The 19679-nt window shown below is 56.5% G+C and overlaps 5 protein-coding genes across 5 annotated transcripts; all 5 read left to right on the forward strand.

The window, feature by feature from the left end:
* Positions 1–9543: 9543 nt before the first annotated feature.
* B0I36DRAFT_358464 (c2h2 finger domain-containing protein) lies at positions 9544–12186 on the forward strand (the record flags this gene model as incomplete). The annotated part of the gene is made up of 4 exons (XM_046157971.1): positions 9544–9703; positions 9921–10435; positions 10509–11980; positions 12048–12186. 4 exons carry the CDS (start codon positions 9544–9546, stop codon positions 12184–12186), a joined length of 2286 nt encoding a protein of 761 aa, XP_046019332.1.
* A 102-nt stretch (positions 12187–12288) lies between these two features.
* Positions 12289–13157, forward strand: B0I36DRAFT_21300 (uncharacterized protein). Its single transcript, XM_046148941.1, has 2 exons — positions 12289–12778; positions 12843–13157. Exon 1 carries the CDS (start codon positions 12344–12346, stop codon positions 12758–12760), a length of 417 nt encoding a protein of 138 aa, XP_046019333.1. The 5' UTR covers positions 12289–12343; the 3' UTR covers positions 12761–12778; positions 12843–13157.
* A 1675-nt stretch (positions 13158–14832) lies between these two features.
* Positions 14833–16024, forward strand: B0I36DRAFT_233744 (glycoside hydrolase family 16 protein; the record flags this gene model as incomplete). Its single annotated transcript, XM_046149252.1, has 2 exons — positions 14833–15303; positions 15395–16024. The coding sequence occupies 2 exons, from the start codon at positions 14833–14835 to the stop codon at positions 16022–16024; spliced, it is 1101 nt and encodes a 366-aa protein (XP_046019334.1).
* Positions 16025–16178: 154 nt separating this feature from the next.
* Positions 16179–16901, forward strand: B0I36DRAFT_21314 (uncharacterized protein). Its single transcript, XM_046148942.1, has one exon. The coding sequence runs from the start codon at positions 16332–16334 to the stop codon at positions 16836–16838; it is 507 nt and encodes a 168-aa protein (XP_046019335.1). The 5' UTR covers positions 16179–16331; the 3' UTR covers positions 16839–16901.
* A 970-nt stretch (positions 16902–17871) lies between these two features.
* Positions 17872–19586, forward strand: B0I36DRAFT_312504 (glucanase B). The gene is made up of 2 exons (XM_046152516.1): positions 17872–18619; positions 18824–19586. The coding sequence occupies exons 1-2, from the start codon at positions 17946–17948 to the stop codon at positions 19524–19526; spliced, it is 1377 nt and encodes a 458-aa protein (XP_046019336.1). The 5' UTR covers positions 17872–17945; the 3' UTR covers positions 19527–19586.
* Positions 19587–19679: the final 93 nt, after the last annotated feature.

Consider the following 19679-nt stretch of genomic DNA (forward strand, 5'->3'; position numbering starts at 1 on the left):
GAGGTGAACAATAACGAAAGGGGTCCTGGCCCAGCCAGCCAGCCAATGGGAGGCGCCCGGCGCGCCGCTGGAGCAGCCCCATGGCGAAAGGGGCCAATCACTCCAGCCACGGCCAACACTGCGACCCCGCCTCGCTCGTGCCCTCCCAGCGACACTAGGTAGGTGCTAGACGCTTGGTATGGGCTGGTAGGGGTGTGGTCGCTCCTGCCCGCGCTTCAGGTGTCTCCAGGTGCTGTCTGGCTCCCCAGGCCTGCCCGCGCCCCTCCCTCCTGTCTGTCTGTCTTATCAGCCTGGCCCTTCGACATATCCTTCTCGAAGCAAACCTCGCGTCGGGCAGGTCCCTATTCCATCGTCGCACGCGACTTGGCAGCAAGGCGTCGCGACAGGTGCCTATCCCAAAGACAGGGAGCCAGGAGACCGGGGCAGACAACCTTGGAAGCTGCATGGTGACGCCTGCCTTATCCCGCGGCAGCCCTGCCAGGCTTGCATCTTTGCCATGTCTACAAGCTTCTATTGCCCGATAATAACGCCTTCGCGCCGACCTGAAAAAGTGAGCACTCCGGAGGGGGCGTCTTGTGCAACGTGGGACGTTGGCAACAGCAACGGCAATAGCACCAGTAAGGCCTTCCAGCCGATGGATGGGCAGCCCGGAATTTCTATTCGATGCGCGCCTGCCGAGCACGAAGTAGCAAGGGCACGCATTGCTGACGAGTACACCTCGCTTCGACGGAGACGCGCATTGGCACATGCTGGCACACGCGGTTTTATGCATGCGCATCGGTTGCCGTAGCCTGTCTACGAGCTAGTTCGCGGGGCCGATCTCCATCCTACCGACAGAAAATGCTCAACGGGACGCAGTCGAGGCTTCATTCAGTCTCGAAGTCGGGGGCAGTCATGGATGCCGTCAAATTCCACGTGGGGTTCCCCTTCAACAGTAGATGTGTTTCGGCGAGCCTGATGGACATTGGACACTTCCTCCGTAGAGCAAGGGCCAAGCGCATCGAGACGACGCTTCCGAGGTCGACAGTGCGGCCTTCTCCGTTCGTCCAAAACTGATGCGACCAAGGCGGCGACGATGAGGCCTTTCTCCTCCCGACACAAACACGACTTGGCCTTACTAGTTCAGGCCGGGGGTCAACGCTTGCCGAAAGCACTGTTCAGCCGGCAAATAATGTTGTAGCCCCTCTGAAGTGCAGATTCGTCCTCAATAGCAACCGACAACGACAGAGGCTTAATTGGCCGCAGCTGAGTGATCTTGAACACTAGTTGCAGATCCAGGTCTCCGATACTTGCAAGGCTCCTCGGCACCAACAACAGTAAGTCCGTAGGTACCTCGCGCCCGCCTTGTGCCTGACATTGTACTCGGCAGAAAGAACCTCTTGACTTCAGCAAAGCCTACTGCAGACTAGCCAGCTGTTATCACAAACCATCCTTCCCATTGTTGGGAGAAAGGCGGAACAGCGTCCGAAGATTCAAGTCCCGCTGACCATTTACCCTGCGGGTGGATAAACTGAACCAACATTGAACCAGTGGGACCGGTGACCAGGGTTGAGTCGTCCAGGATGTTGGTGCCAGTGAATGCCATACTCGTCGAGTTCGACGACGCGAGGCTTGGGCTTTGTCGTCAGAAATGCGTGGTTCGCTTCCAGGTGCTGCCTCAAGCCCGAATCCAAAGTATTCCCTGGGGGAAGGCCCCCAAACTTTACGAACTGATAACGACCACGCCCAGTGGAGCCGTCGTTGGGATGCATGGAAACGGACTTCTTTCAGGGGTCCTTTGACTCCGCACACTCTTTATTGTGCCTGCCACAGTCTCCAACTCTGAAGTGGAAGCTGACCTGCTAAACGAAACCCTTCCCGCAAGGCTAGGCGAAACCCCCACTTTGACGGATCCTCCTCCACGTGTGTGGGCGTTTGGAGTGCTCCGTCGGTGTCCGCTTTTGGAGCTTCCACGGCTCTGCGCCACGCTACAGTCGGTGGTTTCTTGCAACCTTCCCAGGCTGGGACTTATGTCCTCGCAGCTCCACCTGGAAAGATACGTACTCACACCTATCTAGAAGGCCTGCCGGTTTCACTCTGGGTGCGACCTTGTGTTACAGGACTTGGCGTTTTGTGTAGCAGTTCTAGACATGGAATGAGACGGACTTGGACCACTCAAAGTGGAAGCCTGAGGCAAGCGCATCCTCTGTATATCTCTGGAAGCGTGGAGAGCTGACCAGGGCGAATAGGTGTCTATGGTCGAGTGCGCTCGGCCGAAAGCGTCACTGGGCAATGAGGTCAATTGCACGAATCCGCCAATTATGGAATGCTGCAATAAACCCCGCTGCAGTAATGCGGTGCAGACGACGAGGTGGGCTTGCTGTGGACTCCACGGGTTCAGCTGACAGAGGCTCAACAGTAAATCTTCGTGGGTGGCCATGAATAGCTTGCGTCTACACAGGTGCAAGGCCCCCAACTACAACTCAGCTGACCCTCAAGGATTCCGCGCCTTTTGCTTGAAACATTGTAGGAGAACAGGCCAGGGACACAACTATTTGACTTTTAGTGAACTGGCGCTCGTCAAGTACCTCTGTCGCTCTGTTATTAAACCCCGGGACAGAATGACAGAATGACAGTAAAATATTATTATATACCAATCGTCGCTCATCGTGATGTTCGTTCTGGCCCACATGGCCCGTCAGTTAGCTACTGTCAATAAGAAGGAGGCCATTAGTGCTTAGCCGTCTGGAGACCGATGGCGACACGAAGCGATGAGTTGGCTATTAGCTAGCCATATATCACAAACATGCTAGGTCTCTTCCGAGTTTGTTTCTGTACAGATGCGTACCAGTGGTACTTTCTGATGGAGGTGGGTGCTCGGAAACATAGAAAGGGCTTCTGCGGGAGAAGGAACGTGTGCTTGACACATATTGCGACTTTGTCCGATGGTGATAATTGCTTGAAATGGTCATAATGTTTTCTGGCATATTGTCCTGTCATCCACAATAGCACTGATGTCCTCTCACTCAATCGGACTGCGGCTGGGTTTTTGGGAATTTGTTTAAGAGTGATATCGACGGCTCTCTTCTTTCTTGTAGAATTATCGACCTTGTTCAATATTGAGCCTATCTCTCGTTTAAGAAGACTTGCGAGAAGAACAGCTCATTGACAAGAACTTGAAGAGAACCTAACAGCTACTCAACGCCCGAGCCTACCAGTTGGTGGAGAGTCCCGGTTATCATCCAAATGACAGCTTGAGTACACCACTACGACTAGGACGCATCAACATATGCGAGAGCTAAAGACGTCTTTCAGAGATAGCGTGATATCAGAAGGATCGTCCTTTTCCGGAAGCAATTGGTACAGCACTAATGACCGAAGGGGGTGGCGTGGTTTGTGAGCTTACACGCGAGGCATAGTCGATACAAGGCTCTGCTCGTCTGATGGAGGTCTTCTTCCCGAAACCTTGAGTTATCGCCTGAGCAGAGTGATCTCGTCATCATACGACTTGAAATCAGATCGCTATTTCATTCTTCAAATCATGAGCGACAGGACTCACTCCTGAATAAGCCGGGTGGACAAATTTTCATTGGCATTTTATCATGTTTGTCTCAGGGCGCCAGCTGACGGGGTGGCAGCCAGAAGAAAAAAAAAAGGTGAAAGAAGCAAACCCCCAAAAGCAAATAATCTAAAAAAAAAAAACATAACGGATCTTCCTGGGTCTGGGCCATCAGCGCCGGCTGGTAGGTGGACCATGCCGACGATGAATGAGGCCGGCGATATTCTCAATATCTCCCGTAGAGGCTGCGGAATTCGAAGCCTCGCATCTGGTCCAGTGTGCTCTTTTGTCATGTTGTCAAGTCCTGGTTCATCAGGTGACCCCCCTGCCCCCCCTGGGCGCGGTAGTCATCTGCGACGGATTTGTACGCCTCAGTAGTCAGCTAGTCTGGACAAAAGCCACACAGATTCCCTCCAGGCGAAAACCCCTGGGCATTCTCGATGCCATGCATTGGTGCTGACCGCTGTCTCCGTTGAGTTCTCGCCATGTCTCCACAGCGGCTGGACCCGTCACCTTGCCGAACTCATGCGACTGTCAGCCATCGCCCAAGGTCATACCGCTATCTGCTCAGGAAACTGAACCTGCATCCCGCCTCGGAAACAAGAGGCGCAACGATCCCGCGATCCCACGAGAACAAGAGGCGGTGCGCAACACCCAAAATAAAGCCAGCTTGTATTGTCATGGATTCGGTGGGAGCCATAGCCTTGCCCTCCCTGTCGATGCTTGACAGCCGGTCCTGGGTTCATGCATCCCGCGCGGAAAGTCATCCCTGACTATGGGTCCTCGGTGCTGGGTTCATGATCTAGCGGTCTGCATCTTGGGCTGAACCTCCTTCCTCAAACTTCGTGTTAGACTACTAGACCTGAGATGTGATTGATAAGACTCCGCAAATAGACCCAACATGCGTAGCCCGCAGTACCTGGGTCGTGTTGGCCGGGCTGCGTGCCTTACTCACATGATTGACCCCATCATGGTAGGTTCAATGTCCTGATCGGACAAGGATGTAGGCGACATTTTCTGGAGGCGAAATGCGCGACATTCTTTAAGGCATTCCCAAAAGCTTCTTAACTCGAGCAGGGGCATGGACCCGCGAGAAAGTCCTCACGGGCGCAGTCGAGGGACGTATGCAGTATGCACGGCAGCATGCTCCAAAGCGTCACAAACTGATTCATTGTGTACGGTGTTGAGGACAAGAAGCTGCAAACTTCCCCGGCGCAATATCTGCTCCTTCTGGCTTTTCTCTTTGACCTTCCGCATCCTGGGTTCACTGTAGTCACAACGTAGACCACGACCTACGAGGCGTGGTGGGAAAGCCATGACAACCCCACAGACTTAACTGGCATATCCAGCGGACAATTGATACTGGGAAGGGCAAGAAAGACTAGAGAGCTGGCCAGCGAGGAAAACCAGGGGGATCGACATTCTGGATTCGAAAGACTCGGTATGTGCCTGAGCGACGAGCGCATCAAAAGCGCCACGCGCGCCGCTTGTCATACAATCCCAGCATGCTCTGGCATTGACTTGTCGACACGGGCGTCAGGGGTTCGGAGACGACAGGCAAGACGCTCCGCGGGCCAAACATAGTGAAAATAGCACACACTTAGAACTCGAGCCTCCATTCCTTGAGTCATGTTGATCTCAGCGGCGTGGCACACACGGCCACCGCCTGGCCACCGCCGCCGGGGCGACCCGTGCACCAGCAGACTTGATCTCAAACTACTCCGTAGTCACCCCACCGTCCGGAGTCGCGATTCGGATCAGCTGGAAATTGACAGGCTGGAAATGTACTGTGTACTGTAAGAGCCCGAGCCACGGGGTGGCATGGGGCCTGGCCCGGAACTGGCCCGCGGCCGCTAGTGATACCAAAGTGGACTGGGTCGACTAGCATTGCGCCAGGTCTCCCTGCCCCTTGCAGGGAAGTCATCAGTACGTAGCCATCCACAGCCAGTCTGGAGTGCAGCCCGTGTCCGTCCTCCTCATGTGTACGAGAATGACGGAACGACAGACAAGGTCCGTGATGAACGTCCGAGGAGTCACACAAAGGATGAGATGACAAACGCCGCCACAATGTTTCCAGCGTGGAAAGAAGGTATATGAGCCGACACTGCGAGATGTTGCACCACCACCGCCTTCCGAGATATTGGGTTCGAAGACAAGAAGCGTGGAAGAAAGTCTGATCGGCAACGCACGATATCGCGGAGATGCGCTGGTCCACCTCATTGTTCAGGGGTAGCGGTTCGTGCTTCCGCCATACCAGCGGTATGGATTTGCGGGACGGTCCTCAGGCGCAACTCCAACGGCCCCTTGCGCCAAACCAACTGTCGTCACGTATTTGTATATCTCGCAGCTCTTCGCAAATGGTCTTGCGCTGGATCAAGTGGATGGGACTGATATATGTCGCTCACGCATGCTTGCGAAGCACTGCGGCTTGCCCGTTGGCCCGAGGCGTCGCTTGGTGAATTTTTGCGCCTGCTCGACCGAATGTTGTGTCTTAACAGTACAGTTATCACTTGCTGTCTGCAAAGACCAGGAGCCGTGCTCGCAGGCGGGTTCCCCTGCCAGGACAGACAATGTCAGGATTACGGAGTACGCACCAGGCAAAGCAGCCCACTTCATGACTTTGCAGAAACGTTGGATGGGCCGGCGTCGACCGGATCCCACTTCCCGTTGCCTAGCGTCCCAGCCCATGTTGACTGGCGAGACTGGGGCCCGGCAATTTGGAAGGAATTGCGAACGTACGACGCCCCTTGGCGCGATATATGTGGAGTGCCTGCCCTGCCCTGTTGCATCGGAAATGGAATGGTCGCCGGGCATCGCAGCTTTGTCTGGTAAATTGGTCCAGGGTTGTGTCACCAAGCGGAGTGCCCAGCCAATCTCCTAGGCTCTGCGAGCGACCTTCGAGAAGACCTGGGCCCCCTGTCTGGAAGCAGATCTGAGCTGCTGTGGCCCTGACAGCACTCGAGGCAGATGCTCCGCCCGTGCCTGAATCGTCCGGTCGCAGGATGCCTCTCACCTAGAGCTTGAGTTAATTCTGGGGACCAGCGTGCCGACCAGAGAGCTGCAAGCTACCGGCGAAGGCACAACAGCTTGAGGGACCTGCAGCCGAGCCGTCGATATGCTTGGGAATGCATGCATAGAGGCTGCACGTGGCATGGATCCCAGACAACAAGGCCTTCTCCACCAGTACTGACAGCAGTGACTTGTCCCTGGCGGTGAGGCCCGTCATTCGCATAGGAAAGAAACATGCGGTGTAATGCTGAACTGACCGCCTGCATGCTGAGGCTGGCTGCCCCGAGCCATGGCAGGTCGTTGCTCGAGCGCAAGCGTACGCTGTTGTCGGACGGGCTAACAGTAACGGATGACTGCGATGGCCGCAGAGACGACCGAGAAGCGGGTGCGCCTTGTGGATATTTCTGGCACTGTGCAGCCAGCATTCCGGGGCGCAATAATGACTGCGCTAGGAGGACCTCGCAGCGTCCAGGCGAGCAGCTGGGACGTGCAAGGTTCGCCCAAATGTCATAGCCCTGCCGCACAGTCATTTGTGCCTTTGGACGATGCGGTGGCTCGATCGCGGGATGTTCTGCGTACATGCCCGCCCGTCTTATGGGCATTGCGCACTCTTGCGGCGGCAGCCATGCTTGCTCGAGGTCGCCAACAACCATTGAGGCAACAGCGACAGCCGAGCTTGACACAACCCCTCACAAGGAGCTCTACCAGGACGCCTGAGCAGACAGGCCCCGCGCTTCCCCTCACTAACGGGCAACTCTAACGGTATTATGCCGTCTCTCGGGGTGTCATGTGCAAGCTGTCCTCTGCTTGTCTCGCTGGGCATCAAGACAACTTCCCGAAGCGGCGATGGCGGGCCGCCGAACATCGGCAGTCGTGGTGTCCAAGCAGGGCGAGCCGAGCAAGTGAGGGGAGATGCCTGCCGGTGCAGGCTGTAACTAAGGCGAGCCACGTCACGAAACGAATGGTGGATATCGACGTTGAGAGAGCGGTATCATGTGGCCGGGCCACGACTGGGCGGGGAGAGCCGCGGGCCGGGGACAGATCCAGAGGCACGCGCGGCATTGGGATGTGCTCTGTGTGAGGCAGCGCTGTGCATTGCTGGCTTGCGCAGGTGGGCATCACAAGGCACGGTAAGCTGATTGATGAGCAGGGAGGCTTCGGCTGCGGTGCCGCAACGGGACGGTGGTGGGTGGGCGCGCGCGCGAGGTCTGGTGTGGGTGGGGTGGAGGGGCTGCTTGGGGAGGGGGCCAGAAAGCACGATGATCCATGGCCCGTCGCGGGTGCGATGCCGTCGCGACACCCCCCAACCACCACCACCACCACCACCACGCTGACGCTGGCCCCCCCCCCCCGGCCAGCTAGAGTGCAAGCAAGGTGTGCTTGTCCACACGCGTCGCCCGCGTGCGCGAACAGCTCAGCAGCCTCGAGGCTGCTGCAGGTGATGAGCAGCTGCTGCTAATGCAGGTGCTGGCAGTCGACAGTGCAGCTTGTTTGTGGTCGCCCGCGCGCTCCGCCACATACAGCAGGATCGCGGCTTGAGACATGGAATCTCGTTTATCGAGCTGTGCACAGCAAGCGTCAATCTCATCGTCATTCTATTCTCGGCGGCGCAAAGGAGCTTCCTCCGCTGTGCGCATTCCCCTCCAACCACAACCAGCCCCCACCCGTGCTTTCAGACCTTTCCCCCTTCCCGAGAGCTGCCCCTCTCTCCCTTTGGACTGATTCTACCCCCTCCCTCTCAGGCGTCGTCCTGCCCACCCCTCGTTGAGACAAACAGTGCTCGCAATACAGTAAGAAATCACGAAACTGCCCGGCCTCTTGTGGTTGGCGAGAGCGCTCAGTCAGCCAGCAAAACATTCTTCGCACAGGCGTCGCTCGATTTCAAGCTGTATATCCATCTGAGCGACGGTATTACGAGAACAAGTCGCACCTAGGAGTGCTGTGGCCAGCACCAGCATACTGGGGCCAGGACTCGGCGTGCGCCCGCTTGCATGATCGGTGTACACGAGATGAGCAAGCCGTCAGAGGATTGTCATGCTCGCTGAGCTGCGGGACACGGGAGTGGGTGGGACTGTTGTCGACCTGGCCACGGCTCGTGCTCGTAATTACCTGTAATTTTGGCGGTCCTGGCGAAGGAGGGACACGCCTCAGCGGGAGGGCTGCACTGCAGGGCCCCCTCCTCAAGCTCGGGCGCCGCATTGTTTCCACGAGGGCCGCCAGAAGTGGCCGCCACGATGCCTGGGCACGCCCCCTGGGAGGGTTGGTCAGTGCTTGCGATGCCGCGGGTCTGGGTCTGGTGCTTGCGAGTAGTGGATGTCGTGGTGCACAACTCATCGCCCACGCATTCACACTGTGTACAACGTGCAAGTACTCTTTCGCGGCCTCCTGCGCGACCCGCCCGCCGCACCGCTCTCTCTTGAGGTCTTCCTTCCCCCCTCCTCCCCCGCCTCGCTCGTTTCCTGATCTTTACAACCACATTCTCATCCGCAACCACCGCTTGCCCGCCATCCCCCACCAGCAAAGCCATCGCAGCTTGCTGTCGCCTCGAGTCTGACTTCGCGACGGAAGAGACTCGATTCTCTGGTACAACCTTGTATCGGACACCCCCAGGTCACCGAGCCTGCACAAAACCACACCAGAGACACCTTCCATGACAATATCCATTCAAATGATCTGCTTCAACACGTCAAGTCACCAGGACACACTTTAAAGCCCACGGGAGCGTCGCGCAAGCGAGAGCGAGAGCGAGCAGGAGCGTTCAGGTGCCAGTTCAACATATAACCTGTGCAACGGCAGACGCCCCTCGTCTTCCGGAGAGTCGACTGTTGCGGTCTTTGACCCCGATCAGCATCCCACCACTATCATCAACCACAATCCTCGTTGTCAACACATCGTCGCACCGCCCAACTCATACGAAGCCGTGCTGCCGGTTACCCTCCACTGCCCTCTCTCGGCCACCGATTTGAACGGCAGCCCCGACAACGAAGAATTTCAAGATGCCTGGCGCAAACGTGGCCGTCATGCCCACACCATCCACAGACTCTTCATCAACTCCCCGAAAGACCTCGCTTTCACAGCCCGAGAGGAAGTACAAATGCCAGTTCTGTAACAGGGCTTTCAGCAGGAGTGAGCACCGAAGCAGACATGAGCGGTCTCGTACGTGCCAATTTTCTTCCCTCTCGCTATTATTTCCCAGCTGGCGCCGCCCACTCCCTCCACCTCTTTTCCTTCTCCTCCCCCTCCACACCAAACCTAAAAAAATACTGTGCCCCTCCACATCATGAGGTCTTGCGCGATGCGAGTCAGCATAGCTACCCCTCCACAATTCTCATCTTCACACAACCTGGCCGAATGACTAACTAACTGATTGCAGACACCAAGGAGCGTCCTTTCAAGTGCATGAAATGTAGAAGTACATTTGTGCGCCGTGACTTGCTGCTTCGCCACGACAGAACCGTGCATGCCAAAGATGGTGGCGTGCCTCTCCACAGCGACGGTAAACGTCGCGCGGGAACCAAGGCTCGCAACGTCAGCACCCCATCCAAGTCGGGTCTTGCTATCGATACATCGGCATTGAGTGAGCAGATAGAGTCCAGCACTGAGGGCGTCTTCGATGTCGAGACTGCCGCTATGCTCGTCGCTGACTTGCACCATAAAGCGACAGCCGCGATGCGCGACAATGGCAGCCCGTACGAATCTAGCCCGGCTATGTCCTTCACCCCTAGCAACACTGGAATGATGGATCCCGCTGTTGCCTTTCCTCAAGCGACACCCACGGGCCTCCCACAGACAGCACCCTGGGATGCTTTCGTGTCCCAAGGTCCTGCGAATGCCAAGGCCAACTCTGTCGCCTCCAATGGTTCAGATTCGCAACAGTCCTTTGCTAGCGTAAGTAGTGCACAACCCATACCCTTGACCTCGGAGTGAGACCGTCTGTGTACTGACTTCCACTTTCATTCAGGCCTCTGCCGGTTTCAAAGCACCTCAGGTCCTGAGCGATGACGAGCGGAATCGTATCTTGGACAACATCCGCGCCAACGACCCTGACCGGGCTTTCTTGGACGGCTTCCGTGTCCCAGCCCTCGCTGCTTTGAACCGATATCTTGCGACATACTTCGGGCTATTCCACCACCACCTGCCGTTCTTGCACCCGTCGTCGTTCAGCCCAACTGAGACCTCGCCAGCTCTCCTTCTTGCTGTACTTTCCATCGGAGCTCTCTATGCCTTTGACCAAGACCAAGCCTACATGCTTCACATTGGCTCCAAAGTACTCGTCAACCAGTTCCTCCAGAACAAGGAGAACTTCAGCTCCAGGAAATGCCCGCTGTGGACCATGCAGAGCTCACTGCTGAACATGATCTTCGCCAGCTGGAGTGGTGACCCCAAGGGACTTGAATGGGCATGCTCCATCAAGAGTCTGCTTGCCAACATGGTTGCTGGCAATCGTTACGAGCTCAAGCTTCGCCAGGATGCTCGCGAGGGTAAGGCGCCGTCGCGCGCTGAATGGGTCGAAGATGAAGGCTGCCGTCGCACCTACTACGCGGTCTACATCTTCTTCGGCTTGATGACGCTCACCTACAACCATACGCCTGCTATCAGCTTCAACGAGTTCGAAGACCTTCAGCTTCCCTCATCTGAAGCTCTTTGGAACTCGAAGGTTACAGACGATGCAGCTTGGCATGGCTTCTTGGATTCTGCGCCCAGCACAACTTTCATGGTCGCTCACGACAACCTCTTCCAGGGCGAGACTCTCAAGTACAGCGCCTTTGCCACGCGTGTCATGATCAATGCGCTGTTCCTTGAAGTGTGGTACCACAAGCGGAGTCCCGAGGCATTGCAAGATGTCGTGACCGAGTACAAGCTCCGACTTGCTCTGGAAACGTGGGAAAAGTCTCTGGAACTCTGCGAGCCAGAAGTCGACGCAGTACCCTTGAGCTCGCCTCACAACAGCCACCATCCTCTGATCTTCAACGCCAAGGCCTTGTTCCGCAACGCTCGGGCGCGTCTAGAGGTCGATCTCAAGGCTGTCCAGGAGGCTCTCCGCTACCACGACCACTACGAGGTTGCTGCTGCCATGTCAAACGCCCGCGACCGCGTCAAACGCTCGAGTGAGATGCTCAAGGTCATCCAGGAGTGCTACAACTGCATCGAGACTGCTGTTCGCCACGGTGTCCGATGGGTTGCCCGCACGTCTCCCACCAACTGGAGCATCGAGCACCCTCTCTGCGGCATGGATCTCATGATCACCCTCACCCTTTGGCTGTATCGTCTGGAACACGACGAGGAAGCAGCCACTGAGGAGGAGATGACCATGTACCACAAGGTTCGTATGCTGTTCGAACAGGAATCGGAAAGTTCCTTAGGTTCACAGCAATTGAGCTCGACAGTCGCACGCCTGTGGGGCTCGATGCTTGACGAGGTGGTCGTTTGGGGGTAAGTGACCCAATGCCTGCCATATACAATACTCTAGTCAAGGAAAAGCTAACCATGTGCTGAACAGTATCACCCGGCTGATGGGCGAAGCGTTCCGCCTCCACTCTCAGGCCCTTGTCGGGTATGTGGATGATGTTGAGGCCTCATCGAACGTCTCGACTCCTTCCATGATTTCCCAGGGTGCCGACGAGGAGAGTGTGTACTAGATATTACGACGTTCACGACTATTTCCTTTGTAATCTCCTTGGTTGTTTCCTTGTGGCAACGGATCTCCTTGGTATACCTTTTGCGCGATCACCAGTGGTTTGCTTTTCCGTGTTTCTCGTCGGTTCGGACAGGCGTGGGGCATATGCGTTGGTTTTCATGGAGTTTGTCAACTCGAAAGCGCAACTTTGCGGTCGAGGTCTGCATCAGAGGTCAACGGTAATGCGCTTGGTGGACGAGACTATGCAGGAGTGGCAGACCGGCTCTCGTCGACAGTGGAGGAGGGAAAACCTGGCGTGGCACCTCGCGCGCAACCTAATGTTTGATGCAGTGGTTGGCTGGTCCCACGGGAAGGGTGTTCTCTTCTCTCTTGTTCTATTAGCTACGGCACTCCTATCCTCGTTTAATGTGGTTGTAGTGTTTGCCTGCTCTTGTTTGCTGCTTTCCTTTTTCTTTTTCTGTTTCTGTTTCTTTTTTTTACTACTCAGATACCTTGTTTTCCCTGTTTCGAGTTTTCTTTTCATGCTCTCAGCTGTCGCAACATTCTCCTCGTCCAGAATGTTTGCCGTGAGCTGAGAAGCACATTCACCACGACCAAAAAAAAAGCTTGTTAGCGTGTGCTCAAACGCCGTTCTGTTTTTACTCTCTGTCCACTTACTATTTCCTTGTGCGGCTGTTGGCCGTCTCTCTTCTCCATCCACCTCTTGATTCGAGCTGCTGTGCGCGTCGTTTCAGTTTTGTTTCTTCATTGGCAGTCTCCTTTTGCGGTCGATAGATTTTCCATAGCCACATTCTGATGCAAAATATCATCACTTCTCAACCACTCGCGTTACTTGACGGAGGCTGCGCCTCCTTGATCGGTGCCACGCGTCTTAACCAAGTCTGGAGTGCCTGACAGTGTTTGCCCGACCACATGCTGTGTTCAGTGGCATGGAGTCTGTCGTGAACGCCAGAGCTAATACCTGGCTGGATCCGCCTGCGAGTGGGCGGATGTCCCTTGATGCCATCAATCTTGTGTGTTTGGGAGTCTGCCTGTGCTTTGTCATCTGCCAAGCAATGGGTGCTGGGCTGGCACGACATCCTTACATGAGGGAGCGAGCGCCGCGCCCCCAATCGCCCATCTGATGTTTTAAACCATGTCTCAAAGACAGCCCCTCACAGTCCACGCCTTGAGCGCATTGCTTTGGCTTTGCTCTGAAGATATGTTGGCGTATTGTGCATCGGGCGCTCTAGATAGACCGTTGTGCGGACTTTGGGGAGTCGCACTATTGTATCAGTGGGCTGAGGGGGACAATCGATCGGCAACGTGATGGTTTGAATGATGAAGCCATCGCAGCGCCGGGCGGAAGAGCAAGAAGAGCCTCTGCCGCCTTGTCAAACACGACACACCCCTGGTGGGTGTTCTGGTGGCTTGGCGCCGTCTGGGCGGGTGCTCTGATGCAACCATGCTAACCCCCTTGGCCCCAAAGGAGTGCTGGGCTCGGTTGCATAAAGTGACGGGCACCAGGATTGCGTATCAGATAGAGATGCCGATCACCTGCCAGCAAAGCAAAGCAAGCAATCGAGCGAGCGCTGGCCCCCATCCCATGCATGCTATGCAAATGCGCAGGTACGCGGGCGGCGGTGGGGACATGCTTCTCTAGTGGTGCAACACGAGCCTGCGGCTCCTTGCGATGGCCAAGAAGCAAGCAACGGCCAGTCACCACCACGGCGGCAGGGGGTTTTTGCCAATAAGACGCAGATTAATAGCAGGGTGGCTCATGCCGCTTGCCCAACGGCACGGCAGGTGCTCGCTGCTCTGCTCTGCTCATGCGAGCACGGCACGAGGAAAAAGCAGCGGGCGACCCTCCTGCATGCATGCTTGACTTGACCCCTCGCAGCAAGGGAGCCACTGGATTGTTCTCTGGTAGAAACAAGAGAGCGCGTTGAAGTGCAGACAGACGACTCGCGGTGACGAAGCGGCAGGAAACTGTTGCTGGTGATCGAGCAACTCGTGTTGCGCGCAATTCTAGTTAGGGCAAGGGCAACAGAGATATCACCCTTGCTGCGGCCTGGCCATGGCAAGAAGTGGCTCTTGCCATGTGAAGCTGTCATGGCCTGTCTGGGATGGTGACCCAGGCGGATGGGGTTTGATGCCACTTACTTGGGGGCCCCCCAAATCCTTGCCTTGGCTTCATCGTCCTTTTCAGCAACAGGCGTCCGTTCTTTTTTCCTCCTTCTTGCTGCTGGTCGACTTGTCTGTCCCCATCCCCGCCGTCGTCGACGTCCTGCCGGTGCTGGCATTCCACTCGCTTCACTTCGACGTCCCGCACCTTCGCTTCTGTCTCGCCTTATCTTGCAGTCACCAACACGGCTTCCCGCTTGCTTGCAGCATACCTCGCAAAACAGTCTGAGTGTCGGTCGCCCGCAGGTACCAACACACTATCTACGTCCGCAATCGGCAATTATAGAGTGTCGCCAGCTGTACAAGACGTCAAGCTTGCAGCTGCCTAGGGGTCTTCAACTTGTTCCCCACACGCCAGCTTCAAACTCCATCAACCTACCACCAAGTGCACCTAGCTCAACACGTGGGCTCGCTTGCCAATTTTCGATAACCGTCGGCAAGACAGGATCTTTTAGCTCGCTTTTTGACGCAAAGCAATAACATAATGTTGTTCCTCCGGAAGCTGGCAGTTCTGCCAGTCATCGTCGGGTTGGCGAGCGCCAAGTGCGAGTGTGGATACTCTGTAGACATCGATAATAAGTCGTGGACCTTTACAGACATGTTGGAAAGCGACCTTGTCCACCTCAACCTCAAGCAGCCGGGCCTGGAATATGGCGAGCTTGGGTGGGCACCGCAACAATTCAACGTCTCCAAGACCGCCGGCCGGGGGCCACACGGCGAAATCTACAGTGTCGACAACGTAAAGTCAAACATTATAGGAGACGACTCGGTCTTCACTGGAGACGGTCAAAATGGCGGGCCGGCAGGCTTGCAGCTTCTTGTTGGGGGCAGTCTGGTTAACGACATGGTCATGGTGTCAGAGGTTGCGACCGCAAACCAGCATTACACATATGGGACCTACCGAGCCAGTATCAAGGTCACTGATGTGCCTGGCACATGCACTGCATTCTTTTGGGTGAGTTTTGTGCGGGCAGCGGCGACATCTCCTACAAGAGCTTTCTAGTCCCATGCCGTTTGGCCATCACTAATGCACGCCATCAAACCAGTACTTCAATGATACGCAAGAGATCGATATCGAATTCCTCTCGTACGACTTCAACCGTAACAACAAATCCTTCCCGGTCAATCTTGTGCTGCAGTCGACAGAGTCTGCACAAGCGGGACATGATGCGTCTGGGACAAAAGATTTCAAGAAGGTCTACCTGCCATTTGATCCGACGGCAGACTTCCACGAATACCGGTTCGACTATGTTCCTGGCAAGGTCACATTCTATGCCGACGGCAAAGAGCTCGCCGAGATGACGGGTGACTCCGTTCCGACCACCTCGGGTCACTTGCTCATGTCTCATTGGAGCAATGGTAACCCCGGCTGGTCCCATGGGCCTCCGACTCAGGATGCAATTTCGACCGTCAACTATGTCAAAGCCTACTTCAACTCATCTGACGCCCAAAGAAAGAGTGCTTATGCGGCCCGGTGCACTAATCCTGCTTCGCCCGAGGTAGTCTGTGCAATCCCCAATAACGACCCGACGTTCTTCTTTGGGCATGAAGACGGCATGGCTCCGGGCCAGACCGTCTACACCGACACCAGCATGGCAAGCTCGTTGATTGTGACTGCGTCAAGGTGGCTGCCTCTTGCCGCACTCTCGCTGCTCTGGAGGATGATGAGCTCATGAGCCTGCCCGTACACGAATCTCGTATGCAAGTCCGACACATTCACGCTTCGTAGACGGCAGATGGGGAGGTCTGCTGCCATTTGCGGAACGCAAACAAGTCATCTGTTCCTTTTCTACTGGGCCTTTTTCTGTCTTTACTTTTTCTAATCTCGACTTACGCGCATAACGAGTAATACACCAATGGGGGCGCAACGGTGCGGTTGGGTATTTGGATTGCACAGCGGACAGTCAGCAGGCTTTGACAAGAACATGACCGTGACCAACTCTGATCGACAGCACACTCGGGTGAACACATGTTTGCAGAAGGATGACCAGACGGACCGCGTGCAAAGGCGTATCGAACTTGAGGAGGTGTCCAGAGGCTACCCCACAATTGCAGGCCCGCCGCTGGTCTGTTCTGGTTGCGCTTGTGATCATTGCAAGCCAGCCATGTGTCTGGCAGAGATGCAACGTTGGACGTAAATCACTGCCAGTCGGGAGTTCACCCAAGCCCAGCCACATGAAAATGAAGACGACCAAGCCCGCACACGCAAGCAACATAGTTAACTCACTGCCGTCCGTCCTTCCCCGCACGTCGTGCGCGGGGAGCTTGAGCCACAAGACCACACGATACAGCAATTGTATGCCGAAAGTGGTCTCGTGGGGAAAACCCTGGAGAGCCTGTATGCACCCCACACCGGCGCCCCTTGTGTCCCAAGTCAGCCGCAGCGTTATGGGGACGAGGACTGCAGTGTGCGCTGGCTTGCCAATAGTGCTTGTTGACCGCTGCAAGGTTAGGATGTTCTCTGCGCCACCTGCTGCTTCCCTTTACTGATCGCCTTGCTGGAGCCCGAGGCTCTCTTTAAGCTTTGAGCTGTTGGAACGGGCCCGTTGATGGCCAGTGGAAAGGGACGGGCCGAGACAAGATGATAGAGTTTCTCTGCAGTTAACTGCAACTGCTCTACGGGCAGGGGTAGAAGGAGAGTGTTCCGGCACGGGGACATTCCTGCTTTTGGCGGGTGAAATGCCGGGCGTGACCCTTGTTGAAGGTTACTTGTCTTCGGCTGCATTTGGTTTTGACTGCTGAATCCAGCTGACAACTTCCCCAGATGGTTCGAGCTTGCATAGGACCATGGCAGAGAGAGAAGGGGAGGCGGGGTGTGGCGTGTGTGTGTGTGTGCATATCCAATAGCAGATTAGTAGTTCCTGCAGCTCAAGTGGGTATGACTATGGGGTATGATATCATGAACCACATGGTCCCGTCCCCCTGCCCTCCTAAACGAGGGCCATCCAACTGGAGAGAAGCTAACCCAGATTTCGAGCTTGCAGCTTCGCTGGCTGGTCTACAAGCAGAAAGGTAGCTTCGTGACCTACCCGGCGTCGCTTTGTTGTGGACTAGTAAGACACACTAGGTGTTGGCGGGAGTCGGGGGGCGTGTGGCATCTGAAGTCGCCGTGACCGGGTCTCCACAGCATGCGTCCACACGGCACACGGCACACGGCACATGGCACATGCTGATTGACTGATTGATTGCCTCAGACCCGAGCAGATGGAGCTGGAAGAACAGATGTTCTTGCTGGGCTCGCGGAGGCGAAGACTGGACACGCTCGAGAGTCGCAAGTCTTGGTTTACCAGTGCACATGCCTCTGTCGCTGTTGGGACCCCCGTGACGTGGAAGACATGTCGTAGTCCCCTGTCCACCAAGATCAAGGAAATCCGCAGGTGGACGTGAACATGGGGATATACATATACTTTGACAACCACCCACGACCTGCGGCCCGGCAGACTGACACGCTCACGACACAAGACAGGCGCAACACAGGTGCCATGACTTGAACAGGATCCATATCCCTCTGCTACAGAGACTTTCCAATCTTGTTCACCGTACCATCACCAAGTCGCCAGGGCCACTCACCCACCCTCCACCACCACCACCACCACCATGACAGGCCAAACCACCACTTTTGCGTTGGTCAACCAGACCGGCTCTGCCAACGCGTACGCGTACATTACGGGGCTGGACCTGAACAACAACAACTCGCCCATCTTCGTCCAGGCCGACGGCGCGACCGTGTACCGCCCAGTCTCCCCGAGCAGCACCCTCCAGCCCCTGGCCGCCGACGTCGCCATCTCGCTCGGTAGCCCCGGGTCGACGCGGAACGTCACGGTGCCCCGGATCGCGGGGGGCCGGGTCTGGTTCGTCATCGGCGCCAGGCTGACCTTCCTCCTCAACCCGGGCCCGGCCATTGTCGAGCCGAGCGTGACCAACCCCTCCGACAAGAACTACAGCCTCAACTGGGGCTTCTGCGAGTTCACCTTCAACGCGGACCAGCTCTTTGTCAACATCAGCTACGTCGACTTTGTCGCCCTGCCCATCGCGCTCAACCTGCGCAACCGCCAGGGCCGGCAGCAGGTCGTCCGGGGCCTCCCGCCGGGTGGGCTGGACGCGGTCGTCGCCAAGCTCGAGCAGCAGCAGGCCAAGGACAACGCGGGCTGGGCCCAGCTCGTCGTCAAGGCCGCAGACGGGTCCAACCTGCGCGCCCTGAGCCCAAACAGCGCCCGGGTCATGAACAATGCGCTGTTCCAGGGCTACTATCAGGCTTATGTGGATCAGGTGTAAGTCTTTTCCTCCTCCTCCCTTGGGGGCATTATTTTTTGTTCTTCTCGTGATGCTGCGAGACCAGCAGCAGCAAAAAGCTCCGTGTATCATCACGCCCGACATCTTTGTCTCTCTCTACACACACACACACACACACACACACACACATCGACATAGACCGCTGACATTAAACCCACTTGATGGGGGAATCAAAACTGTAGCTGGGCAAAGTACACCTCCCAAGACCTGACCATCAACACCCAGGCCCAATGGGGCAACCAGACCGGCCGGGTCGCGCCGTCCACAGGGCTGCTCACATTCCCGGGCATCGGGACTTTTGCCAAGCCAACCGCCGGCGACATCTTCACCTGCAGCACGGGGCCCTTTGGGTCGTACCCGGACGCCACGCGGGACGCCATGGGCAACCTGGGCGCGCGCATCGCCGCGTCGCTCAACCGGACCACCCTGCTGGCCAACCCGCAGCAGCCCGACGGCGAGAAGGTAAGCAGCTACTACGCCGGCGTCGCGGCCACGGGTGCTGCGGCGGGAGTGGCGAACCACTACTCGCGCATCTTGCACGAGGTCAACCTCGACGGGAGGGGTTACGCCTTTCCCTATGACGACGTGGTGCCCAGCGGTACTGGGCAGCCCGAGCAGGCGGGCACGGCGTTTGACGGGGACCCGGATGTCCTGACCATCACGCTGGGCAGTCTGAAGGCCGCCGGCGCGGCGGCTGGCGCCAGGGAGGCCGAAGTTGCGACGGAGCGTGGAGATGTGGGAACGGAGGCTGGAAAGGTAGTAGACCCTGGGGATGCTGGTCAACAAGCACCGGACGGCCAGCAGCGCAAGCAAGAGCTGCGGCGGAGGAGCTTGAAAGCGAGAATCGGGTCTGTCACGTCCAGGATGAAGAAGGTGCTAGCATAGGCCGGCGATTTCTGTAATTCTGGCCGCCTGCGACTTCTTGTATTCATGACTGCCTGTGCCTTTTTTTTTTTTTTTTTGGAGGGGGGGGGGATCTTCTAATCATATGGATCTGGTCTGATCTGCATTATGCGCTAACGGAGTTTTTTGGAGGGG

Source organism: Microdochium trichocladiopsis (genome assembly GCF_020744255.1).
Source record: "Microdochium trichocladiopsis strain MPI-CAGE-CH-0230 chromosome Unknown B0I36scaffold_1, whole genome shotgun sequence".
Taxonomy (NCBI): domain Eukaryota; kingdom Fungi; phylum Ascomycota; class Sordariomycetes; order Xylariales; family Microdochiaceae; genus Microdochium; species Microdochium trichocladiopsis.